Source organism: Chrysochloris asiatica, unplaced genomic scaffold, assembly GCF_000296735.1.
Source record: "Chrysochloris asiatica unplaced genomic scaffold, ChrAsi1.0 scaffold00066, whole genome shotgun sequence".
Lineage (NCBI taxonomy): Eukaryota > Metazoa > Chordata > Mammalia > Afrosoricida > Chrysochloridae > Chrysochloris > Chrysochloris asiatica.
In genome coordinates, this window is record NW_006408584.1 from 872,066 (window position 1) to 885,125 (window position 13,060).

The following is a 13,060-nucleotide window of genomic DNA, read 5'->3' on the forward strand; positions in this document are numbered from 1 at the left end:
CCAAGCTTCTCATTTGTCTTCCTTTTATCCGGGTGGTCTTTAGGGAACCAAAGGAAAGCCTTTTTTTTTTTTAAGAAATAATTTCCTTTCTGCTTTTCCCCCTGTCATCTGGCCGCAGGTCATTTTTACCAAGGTTAGAGGAAGGCTTCTACTTAGCTGGTGTGGAAGATAGGGAAGCAAAGATTGGGAAGCGTGGCGCCCCGGAGCGTTCAGGGGCAGGTGACACAGTTGTGGGTTCCCTGACTCCAGTCTGCCTTGACAGTTTCATCCCCGCCCACTCGCAGAAGAGCGCCAGGCCCAGCTGCACGCGCGCGCGCAGGGGACCATAAAAGCTCCAGCAACTCAGAGATACAGAGATCGCCCACCTCCGGAGCAACTGCCGCGCCATGCACGTGAACGGCAAAGTGGCGCTAGTGACCGGCGCTGCGCAAGGTATAGGCAAAGCTTTTGCAGAAGCGCTGCTGCACAAGGGCGCCAAGGTAAGAGGAGGGGAAAGGCCACAGAAACTTTGCTCCCTCCGGGTATCGTCCCACTACCTGAAGAGCTCCTGAGGAGGTTAGAGGGTTGGCCCAAAGTCCCGATCTTGCCACTTCCAAAAGTTGCTGATGTTCCGTCGTTTAAGCAGATCTCCAAAGTGGCTGTGAGAGAATCCGACCTTTAATTGCCTAATTTCAGGTTCAAGAGTGGCACGCTGTATTTACTTATTCTTTTGTCTGTCTGTCTCGAGCTGCGCAGCACCTCGATACCTTTCTTCTTGTGTACAGGTAGCGCTGGTGGATTGGAATCTTGAAGCAGGTGTAAAGTGTAAAGCTGCTTTGGAAGAGCTGTTTGAACCTCAGAAAACGCTGTTCATTCAGTGCGATGTGGCTGACCAGGAACAACTGAGAGGTAAAACAGGAGAATCAATCCATCAACACCCAACATGCCCTGAGCAAGCAACAATCCAAAAGCAACCAGGGCCAGAGTGCAGGCAGGCAGCTGGGCTAGCTGTTGAAGAGCTTTACATTTAAGCTTCAAAACATAGGTTGGACTGTTACGTTTCCTATTAACACCCTGATAGCCGTAAAATCTAAGGAAAGCCAAGAATGCTTGAGAAATCCTTTTATTTTAGTCATTTGGCAGCACATAATGTAATCAAAATTCTTTTGTGTATCCCAAGACAGTGCTGCTGCAGTCATTATTAAATGATTGAGACTGAAGGCTGAACTTGGAGAGTTAAAATAGGCAAAAGGACTGTGGAAAGCAACTTTTTCCAGAAAGCTACAAGACAGTCGATACTGACAATCAACTATAAATGTTTTTCTTTTAAACAATTTAGAATACAAATTTAAGGTTCATCATTAATGACATGCTAGATGCTTTTCACCAGATGTTTTCTCTGGTTTCTCCCTTGTGAGATGATACTTTAATAATAATAATAATAATAATAATAATTGTACTGCAGTGTTAGACTGTGGAAGAAAAGTCTCTATCAAATTTTCCTCAAGGCTTTCCTGTTTCCATGTCCTCACTTAAAATAGATCAGTCCACATGTGACATATCAGGGCCAGGATAGTCTTGGTGTGGCATTATAGGATAAGCACTGGACTGCTAACTTCAAGATCAGCAGTTCAAACCCACCAGCCACTCCTAGGAAACCCTATCCTGGCTTCCTATGAGTCAGAACTCCCACTGAATGGCACTTAACAACATCAACATTGCTGTAGACAATGGACAGATTAGTTCATATAGAGGTCCAATAGATTTGCATGAAAAAAATTAATTCTTTTCTGGAAAAAAATTAGAAATACAAACTATTTCTCATAATATAAATGGCTCTTATGGTACAATGATTAAAGCACTGGGCTGCCAACCAAAAGTTTGGCATTTTGAACCCAGGAGCAGGAGAGGAATGTAGCCATCTGCTTCCATATGTTTACAACTTTGGAAACCCTACAGTCAGTTCTATTCAGTTCTTACAGGGTCAATATGTGTTGAAATCAACTCGCTAGCAATCGGTTTGGTGTTTGGAATTTTATATTTTCAGAGTTTTATTCATAGAGTTGGAGTAAATTGTTAAGCTTGTTTTTAATCAAGGGGTCAGAAAACTCCATTCTAGTAACCCTGTTATTAAAGGGCCATAGGGGCATGGATTTCTTTCAGAGCGTTAAGATATTCTATAAGAATAAAAAAATGATTGGTATGTTACAAGGGAGTGTTTTTGTGAACTTAAAGCAAATTATTTTAGAAAATTAGGCAATTAAAACCTAGAAAATTCTAATAAAGACCTATAACATGGGTTACAACTATGAGAACACATTTATAAACAATGTGCTAGTAGAACATATTTTGCTACAGGTAAAGGATTTGTTGTTGCACATTATACTGGATCGAGGATAGAGTTATGTCGAATCCCAACATTCATGTTGATGGAGTAGAGAACAGTATAGATAATCTGAAAGTAATTTCTGTTTGCAGTAATGTAGTTTCACAAATGACATTTAACCTTAATTGTTTTACTTCCCTGTGTTTAAAACTTGTACCTTGGCTATAAACACATTCCTTAAGGATAAGTGATTGTGGAAGAGGAAACTTAGATACATAATACGTGACTGGGAAGACTTGTTGGTCATGAGAAATCCACATGATGCTTGGGCATCAGCATTTATTTGCTTCTAAGGAAAACATGGCATTGTTTCTCCCAATTTCGGGATTTAACGCTGCATACAACTTTTAAAACTGTTTATACATGTAGTCAGATGCCATTTCACTGAAATAAAAATACAGATGTGAAAAAGTTATTGGAGGCTCTCTACAAATTGTTTCTTTTACAAATGAGCAAATTGTAACACAGAGAGATTAGGTAAATATACAGACTACCATAGTACATAATATCAAGGTGAGGGCCAGACTGTACGTTCCAAGACACAGCAGTATGTTAGGAATAAACTAGTACATTATACACTGGTTAGGGCAAAGTATAAGGAATGTAGTGAAGACCAGAATGAGGAAAGAAAATTAAAGAGAAAACAATTGGAAAATCATATCTAACAATTCAGATTTAGTTCTGGTATCTCTCTGTAGAATAAGCTCTGGATTGCTAACCACAAAGTTTGTGGTTCAAACCCACAAACTGCTCCTTGAAAACCTTATACTAGGTTGCTATGAAGTCCGAATCAACTCAACTGCACACAACAACAACATCTAGCCATTTAGTTTCTAGGAATGACATTTGGTAATGGTGTTCCGAAGAATAGAGAAGTCTTGGTGTGGCACTGTGGGTTAATATGCTGGACTGCAAAGTTGATTTGAAATGCAAGGTCAGTGGTTCAAGCTCACTAGCCACTCCTTAGAAACCCTATACAGGGTCGCTATAAGTTGGAACTGACTTAATGGCACTTAACAACAACAACAAGGTAGAATGCAAGAAATAATTTTAATATTCCATACATTTTCCTATTTAAGTATCTTTTTCTTTGCCTAAATCAATTTGATTTCTTTAGGAGAAGCTTTAAAAAAAATCAAGAAAGGTTTAATATTGTTGTTATTGTTTCCAATTATTAAAGGTTTAATATTGTTGTGTCACAATGCACTTAAAGGTGCATGTTTGAAAGTCTAAACATTGCTTTTTGCTTTTTCCAATTAGCTATTTTTCCATTTTTGCATAGTCACTTATTCATTTAGGAACTGGTTAACTCATGCCTTCCTAAATATGTGTGCTGGTTAATAGCTTTATGATGTATTTTGTTTCAATCAAAATAATGCATATTGATCTACTTTTTGGAAGGAATACATATGTTGAAATGGGAATCCGGAAATAAACTTCTGTCATATGGAAGAAGAATCATAATTGTTATACAGAGTCTCAAATAACAGAAGCCAAATCAATGGCAAAATACCAGGGAAAATATTTTAAATCAATAGAATTACAGGCAAGCCCTGGGTACTAATGAAATCTGTTCCTAAGTCTGTCTTTTAAGTTGAATTTATAGGTAAGTTGGAACAGTACATACAGCTTTAATTTAGCCTTACTTTAGTGTAAGACTGGACTGGTAACTTCAAGGACAGCAGTTCAAACCTACCAGCCACTCTTTGGAACAAAGATGAGGCTTTCTGCTCCCATTAAGATTTATAGCTTTGGAAACTATACAAGGTTGCCATGAGTTGGAATTTACATGATAGTAGTAGCTTTGGGGTTCGAGCAAGAAATATATCCTGGTGTCACTGTGGGCTAAGCACTGGACTGCTGACCACAAGGTCAGCTGTTCAAACCCACCAAGCACTCCTTGGGAGAAAGATGAGGCTGCCTTCTTTGTACACACTTACAGTCATGGAAACTCTTAGGAGCAATTATATTCTGTCCTAGGTAGAGTTGTTATGAGTCAGAATCAACTTAGTGGTGGTGGATATGGTTTGGTTAGTACAACAAGGAGCACTGGTAGTATAGTGGATAAAGTACATGGCTATTAACCTGAAGATAAACAGTTCAAACCTACCAACTACTCTATAGGAGGAAAATGTGGCAGTTGTTTCCATAAAGATTTGCAGTTTAGAAAATCCTACAGGCAGTTTTATTCTGTACTGTAAGGTCTCTATGAATTGGAATTGATTTAATGACAATAGGTTTGGTGTGTTAAGTTACTGCAAGAAGACTGGAAGTCTTTTTAATGATTTTAAAAGCTACACTTGCAGTTATTGTTGTTAAGTTCTGCCGAGTTTTAGGTGAAGGTAATTGTAATGAAGAATTTGTTGTGGGTAGGGGTTGGTTCTTGGAACCCTGGTAGTGCAATGGATTATGTGCTAGGCTGCTAATCGAAAGGTCAGTAGTTCAAGTCTACCAGTCATTCTTCAGGAGAAAGATGAGGCTTTCTGTTTCCGTAAAGACTTACAGCCTTAGAAAGTCTATACAAGGTTGCTATGAATCAGAAATGACTTGACAGCACTAAACCACTAACACCAAGAAGGGATGGTTTAGTGAATTCAGAGGGAGGACAAATGTACAAACATTAAAGGACAAGTATGAATTGTCTGTAAACTGGGCAACCAGAACCCATGTACTCTTTCTCTATGAAAAGCAGCTTTAAAAACAACAATAGTACTGTGATAAAAAGGGAGTAAGGTAGCTCTACACAGTAAGGACTGGACTGTGAACTGCAAGGTCCATGGTTTGGGTCTTCCAGCCACTCTATGGGAGAAATAAAGATGTAAAGTCATAGAAATCCTATACAGACTCATTATGAATTTAAAAACAACAACAAGGTGGTAAAAGGACACTAGTGGCATTGTGGGTTGTGCATTGGGTTGCCAACCAAAAGGTCAGCAATTCAAATCCACTAGCTGATTTTTGGAGAAAGATGAGTCTTTCTGCTCCTGTAAAGGAGCTCTGGTAGTGTAGTGGTTACAAATAGGGCTGCGAACCTTAAGGCCAGCAGTTCAAAACTACCAGACGCTCTGTGGGAGAAAGATGAGGCGTTCTGCTTCCGTAAAGATTTACAGCCTTGGAAACCCTGTACAGGGTTGCTATGGGTAGGAAATGACTCCACAGCACTTAACAACAACAACAACAAAGATTTATAGCCTCAGAAACCCTGTACAGGGTTTCTATGATTTGCGACACAACAACAACAAGGTTGTAAAACACAAATTGAAATGACTAAGGAAGTTTTGCAAAGACAGGATAAAGCAGCTAGATGACATAAGAGCTGCCTTTCATGCCTTCAGAATTACACACACTTCATATGGTTAAACATAATTTTTATTCAAATGAGTAATAATGATGAGAAAGAAAAAGAATAAAAGATTAAACATGCAAATGTCTATCAGTAAGCAAATAATATCAACTGGATGAAAAGTAGACTCGAATCTTATTTATTTGTTGTTGTTAAGTGCTGTTATATCAGGTCTGACTTATAGAACACCTATGTAAGGTTTCTGAGGAGCCGCTGGTGATTTTGAACCACTAACCCTGTGGTTCAAACTGGCCTTGTGGTCCAGTGCTTATAAACAATCTGTGAATAATGATAATGAACCTGAGCACACAGGAATGCTTGTGTTATTATAACACTATGAATATGATATGGCTTAATAAAACAGAGTCTTGGTGTGGAGTTGTAGGATAAGCACTGGACTGCTAAATCCAATTTAGCAGTCAGGAGTTCAAACCCACCAGCCACTCCCTAGAAACCCTATACAGAGTTGCTATGAGTCAGAACTGACTTGATGGCACTTAACAACAACAATTAAAAAGAGTCGCCCTTAATCTACACCACAGGGGTCCAATATCCTACCCAAAAGGACATTAAAGAGCTCTTATTTAACATGCTTGTTCTTGTTGTTAAGTGTTGTCAAGTCAGTTCAGACCCACAGTGACCCTGTATAGGGTTTCCATGGAGCAGCTGGTGAGCTTGAACCGCCAACCTTGCAGTTCAAACAACTTTGCAGCCCCGCACATTAACCCGGAGTGTGACAGCAGGACTCTCTAAAATTTAGTCCAAATTCAGTCTAAATTTAGTCTAAAATTCAGACGGCTTGTAAAACTTTAGAGAACATGGTGGTTCTGTAAAATAAGCACTGGACTGTGAATGATAAGGTTAGCGGTTCAAGCCCACCAGTCATTCTTTGGGAGACAGATGAGGCTTTCAACTCCCACAAAGATTCACAGCCTCAGAAACCTCACTATACAGGATCGCTGTGAGCTGATTACAGGGCAACAACCCAAAACTTTAATGTGCTTGCAGATCCCCTAAGGATATCCCTAAAATTCGGATGGAGATTTATTCAATCTGTGGTGGTCAGAGATTATGAATTTCTAACAGGTTCCCATGTAATAAATACTGACTGATACTGCTGATCCAATCTGCAGGCCACAGATGGAAAAGCAAGGCATTAAGTTACAACCTATGAATGTAATTTTCACTATGAGGGTGGCTGTTGTTTAGTGCTGTTGAGTCAGTTCCAACTCATAGCAATCCTGTATTGGGTTTCCGAGGAATGGCTAGTGGGTTTGAACCACTGACTTTGTGGTTAGCAGTCCAGTGTTTATACTAAACCTTTGCCACACCAGGACAGATAAAAATAATTTAATAACATTAACTGTGATTCTTATGTATGTATGTAAAGTAAAACAATACGTACAATATGTCTTTCTTTTCTTTATAATTAGATACATTTAGAAAAGTTGTAGATCACTTTGGAAGACTGGACATTTTGGTCAATAATGCTGGAGTGAATAATGAGAAAAACTGGGAAAAAACCCTGCAAATTAATCTGGTAAGCTATGTTAGTCATGGTTTTCACCTAATATTATTTAAGAAAATGATTTTATAATTGCAAAATGTTTATAGAACAAATGTCCCTAGAAAGAAAATAACAGCCTACAATAACTTCAGTATAGGAAACAAAAAAAGAATTTACAAAAAAAATTTTTTTAATTCCTATTTATAAATAGGAAGCTATCACACACTTTAAAATATTAAAATAGAACTATCTCAGAACATTAAATGTAACTATTAGAAAACATATTTCACTGCCTAATTTAGGGATTGGCAAACTATAGCACAGATACTGCATTGTCTTGCCACCAATTTTGTATGACTTACAAGGTAAAAACGATATTTACTTATTTAATGGTCAAAAAAAGTCTACAACAGTATGAACCATACATTCAGCCATATGATATTCAAACGTTAGTGTCTATCAAGCGTTATTGGAAGAGAACCGCAATCCTTCATTTATGTATGTCCATGACAGTTTTCAGGCTATAAAGACAGCAATATTAAAACAGTTGGCAGAGAGACCCTACAGCACACAATATCTTAAATATTTATTACCTGGACTTTAGTTTAAAAAGTTTGTGGACCCATGACTTAACCTTTTTATTTAAGAAATAAATGTTAATTAAATGGTAAGAATAACAGGAAAAGAAAGTTTAAGTAACTATTGGACTTCATAATTATTAATATTTTTTTTTTCCTGGAAGTGTCCCTATACCTGTACTTTCTACAAATCTCTGTGTGTGTGTGTGTGTGTGTGTGTGTGTGGAATTTCAACAAGGTTTGATGATTATTTAGCTTATATTTACATTAAAAAAGATAGACTCAAGGTATAAGGTTTTTTCTTTTATCCATTATATGACAAGTTTATCACATTGTATAAGCACACTTGACAGAAGCGATGGAGTTTAGTAAATCTGAAACCTTAGCCAAAAGTGAAACGTCAGAAGCTTGCTGTGTCTGGGGTTACCCTGCCCTTGGTAAGGTCACTCTTTCTAGTCTTGCAAAGCAAGCATGTGTCACTCTTTCTAGTCTTGCAAAGCACAATGTGTAAGTACAAGCTGGCACTGTGTGTGTACAAACAGAGAGGGAGGGGCCTCTCACTTCATGATATCCTCATAGAAGATTACAGACTCCTTAAATACTGGAGCCTGGATTTGTTTTCTCAGTCATCAACACAGTATCTTAATGATAGTATTTAGTCAATAGTTACTTGTCTTGAATTAAAATTCCCATCAGTAGTCAGTTTCTATAATATAATTTAGTGATAGAAATAAGAATTAGGCTACCCCACAAAAGAGCCAAAGTTCCCCTTTGGTACAAAGTTGCTGTTCACACTTGACAGATGTCTGAAATCCCTTACTTGAGAGTGAAATGTGTAATTTTAAGTCATAGACACTTTCTTCACAGATCTTCCTAAAATTTCTCTTGTGTTCTTAAGTCATTATATTTCAAGATCACTTAAAATCTGCCAAGCTTCATTTAAAATCATTCTAGGTTTATGATTGGTGGTACCTGTATGCCATCAAGATGGTTTCAACTGATAGTGACTCTATATACGGTTTCCAATGCTGTTAATCTTTACAAAATTAAAAAGTCTCATCTTTCTCCTACAGGATTATAGTTAGAAATATATTATTTAAATTGAAATACACACACACACATTACTTTGGAGAGACCTGATGTCAGTACCATGTTAAATTAAATTTACTCATTTTGTTATGCCTTCTTTAAATATCATTTTTTAGAACATATTTTTTTCTCCTTAAAAAAACTTCTGTATTTTTTAATGAGGATTGTTCCTAGACACTTTGTAGTTTCTCTTCCAGTAAAATGTATTTTTTCTTTCTATTATATTTTCTAAGGTATTATTGAAGTTTTTACATTGGTCTGGTATTGAGATAGCTTACTGAAACTTCATTTTTATTCAGTTATCTTGTCCTGTTGATATTCTTTGATTTTTCTAAGTGATCATATCACCTGCAAATAATGACTGTTTCATTTATTTGCTTCAAATCTTCTGAGTTATTTTTCTCCTCTCATTGAGTATGCCAAAATCTCATGTATAGATTTATGATCATAAAAAGAATTACTTGTTCTTGTGCCCAGATATAAAGAGATAATGTCATAGCTTTTATATTAATTTTGTCATGTGATTTTGATAGATGTTCTTTATCCAGTTCACTTCTTTATTTTCAAAACACTCTGTCAAAGTAGATGTTGAACCTGATAGCTGCTTTTCTTGAGTTGAGAAACTTTTATGATTTTATTCTCATTTAGTCTTGCAATGTGAAATAAAGTGAAATAGTTTCTGACTGTAAACACCATACTTCAATTTCTTAGCTAAATCTTAATTTATCATAGTATATTAATATTTAGTCCTCCATTGAATTTGGTTAAGTGATATCTAATTTAGTGTCTTGCATATGTGCTTTTGAATGACATTAGTTAGTGTATTTTTCCTTATAATTTTCCTATCAGATTTGGATGTCAGTTATACTGTCGATGACTTTTATCTCCTTCAAGTATCAGTTTCTGAACAGAATGTATTCATATCTTCAATGAAAATTATAAATGTGTTTACCTATCTGATTAATTCTAAATCCATAATATTTGGAGCATAAATGCCGATAATCTTTTGGTTTATTTTTAATAGTTGTATATTTATCTTATGCCTGTGAAACTTTTAATGCATTTAATATTTATATATATAAAATTACCACCCCATGATTTTCTTTTGGCTCATAATTACCTACATATATATTTTTCCATTCCATTGTTTTGAAATATGTATTTTTCTTGACAGTATCTTTATTATATGACCTCATTTTTTAAACTCATGTCTGAGAACATCTGCTTTTCATATGTGACTTAAAGTCACATAATTATTTTTACTCTTTTAGCAGGACTTATTTAATTCACCTTGTTGTTGTTAAAGTGCTCCGAGTCAATTCTGCCCGCCTCCCCCCCCCCCCCCCGCAACCCTGTATAGGGTTTCCGAGGAGAGGCTGGCAAGCTTGAATTGCTGAATTTGAGGACCAAACTGACTTTGCAGTCCAGCGCATTAACCCACAGCACCATATCTTAGTTCATATATTTTTTTTTTACTAGGTTTTCTTTTTAGTTTTGTTCTTTTTTTCATTCTTTTTCCTAATTGAGTTGGATGCATTTGATTTTGTTCTGCTGGTAGGAAAATTGTGCATTTTATAAATATGAAGTCCTGGTGTGGCATCATAGGCTAAGTACTGGACTGCTCACTGCAAGGTCAGTGGTTCAAATCCAGCAGCTGCTCCTCAGTAACTCACAGGGTTACTGTGAGTCAGAACCAACGTGATGGCTCTTAACAACAATATACTTAAATACATGGGTCCCTGGTGACATATTGGGTTAAGTGTTAAACTTTGAACTAGAATGTCAGCAGTTCAAACTCACCAGCTGTTCACAGGTTAAAGAGGAGGCTGTATGCTGCAATAATGATTTACAGGCTCAGAAACCCTATGGAGCAGTTCTACTCTGCTCTACAGAGTTGCTATGAGTAGAAAATTGAAGGTAGTGGATTTGGTTTTTGGTTTTATATTTAATTATGTTTACCTGACAAAACAACAGAAAAAAAAATATTAAGGAATCAACTAACTAGGAGTTGCAGAAATTTTTAATAATATGTTTTGTCAACTCTCTAAAACCATATAAACTGATAAGAAAAAATTTAATTCAAGAAATCCTGGTGAAAAAGCACAAATTTGCACACATAGTCGCTTTCTCCTTTTAGCCTTCCTAATGGCACTATAAGGAGCTCTGGTAGCATAGTGGTTATGAATCAGGCTGTGAACTGCAAGGTCAGCAGTTCGAAACTACCAGCTGTTCCGCTGGAGAAAGATGAGGCTTTCTGCTCCCGTAAAGATTTACAGCCTCAGAAACCCTGTACAGGGTTGCTATGAGTTAGAACCAACTCCACGGCCCATAACAACAACAACAGCAAAAATGGCACTGGAAAATTCACCAGTCGCACCTTCTAAGCCCTATAGAAGCGTGCTATAAGTCGAAACCTACTCAATGGCACTTAAAAACAATGTTATTTTTAATAGTTCCTTCAGTAATATCTAAAAATTTTATGGAACATGAGTAGTAGGATGTAACATTTCTATAGTAATGCATTCACAACAGAAAAATAATTGTCTTTTTTTCTGAGAAATACTGTGGATTGATTATAAATAAAGAATTTTGAAAGTGAAAACAGTGAAGTAATAAAATTTGAATTACCTCTTTCATCCAGGTGACAGGGTATATACTTATTATACCTTAGGTGAATAAGCACTTGCTTCAAGACAGAAAGTATCTACATTTGCAGGGATGAAATTTTGAAAGACCAGGGACATTTTATGGTGACACCCTGCTGCAACTAACTCTCCTGGATCTTTCCTCCTTGAAGTTAGCCTGCCTTTATTTTTCTCTGGTCTGTGCCGATATAGGTTACTCCTTTGCTAAACTCCAGGGATCAATAACATTTGAAAAACTGCATGGAGGCCATTTCTGACTTCTTCTGGCTTCCCAAGGTTGATTCCTATGAAGCAAGGTTAGACATGCCTCCACTCTAAATCTTTTTTTTTTTAACCCTATTCTGAACCAATCATTCCTCCCACAACATCCTCTACTTCATATCTGCGTTCAATAACCCATTGCAATGGCCACACAGAACTCATAGACAATACTCATGATTATGTGGTTTATTAGGGAAGTGAACAGGGTACAATTCAAGATCAGAAGCAACTTAGGAGGCTTGCAGTACTCCAGTCAGAAATGCCTCTTCTCTGCTGTACTGTAGGCATGCCTCACTCTTGTCTTCAATCTCTCAGCCATGTGATACCTCAGCCTCTGTCTTGCCAGGACAGTGTTACAAAGCTCCTTTAGCCAGTCAGTAAATGCCCAAAAGGCCCATTCTGCAAGCCAGTTTCCTAGGTTAATGATGGTGGTTAGGTGCCATGGAGTCAGTTCTGACTCATAGCGATGCTTCATAGAATTTCCAAGGCTGCAAATCTTTACGGGAGCAGAAAACCACTACGCTACCAGTGCTTCCTAGGCACTCAACTTTACTAGGTCCATGGGCCAGGAAGCCCGAAGCTGCTCTGGCTCTCCATGCTACCACCTTTGCTGCCATTGCTTTTTCAGGTAGGGAGTTTCACACCCTGTTCATGACTCTTCTTTCTTGATGATCCTGTAGTGAGCTATTCCTGCTTTTGTGATGGCTCCTTTTAAACCTAATGGGGTGATATAACTAACCAATACTAGAGGAAGAATACTGTATGCTCTATTAACAGGGTGGCATCTAATTATTTTGGGAATATAAAGAAGACTTTGGATAGAAAATCCATATCAAATAAATTCAAGATTGTTGTTGTTGTTAAGTGACTTCAAGTTGGTTCTGACTCATACTGACATTATATATAGGGTTTCTGAGGAGCAGCTGATAGGTTTGAACTGCTGACCTCATAGTTGAAATACAGTGCTGATCCTACAGCACCAAGAAACCAAATTCAAGTTTCTTGATGTTGTTAGGTACCATCAAGTTGGTACAAACTCATAGCAACCTTATGCACAGCAAAATGAAACACTGCCTGATTCTGGGCCAACCACACTACTGGTGCCACACTTGAGTCCATTGATGATGCCATTTGACCAATCCATCTTGTTGGGGGTCTTCCTCTTTTTCTCTGACCCTCCATCTTACCAAACAGGATATCCTTCTCCAGTGACTGGTCCCTCCTGACAATATGTCCAAAGTATGAGAGACGAAGTTTGGCCATCCTGGCTTC

General features: G+C 37.4%; 1 protein-coding gene across 5 annotated transcripts in view; it reads left to right on the forward strand.

The window, feature by feature from the left end:
• Window positions 1-203: 203 nt before the first annotated feature.
• HPGD (hydroxyprostaglandin dehydrogenase 15-(NAD)) overlaps window positions 204-13,060 on the forward strand; it is a 47,296-nt gene continuing 34,439 nt past the window's right edge. For 2 of the 5 annotated variants that reach the window (XM_006864511.1, XM_006864513.1), the window contains exons 1-3: window positions 361-479; window positions 765-888; window positions 7,142-7,248. In XM_006864511.1, coding sequence (XP_006864573.1) covers window positions 387-479; window positions 765-888; window positions 7,142-7,248 — 324 coding nt within the window. In that variant the 5' untranslated portion in view covers window positions 361-386. Of the gene's footprint in view, window positions 480-764; window positions 889-7,141; window positions 7,249-13,060 lie in introns of all 5 variants that reach the window. The other 3 variants (XM_006864515.1, XM_006864514.1, XM_006864512.1) reach the window with 3 other exon arrangements.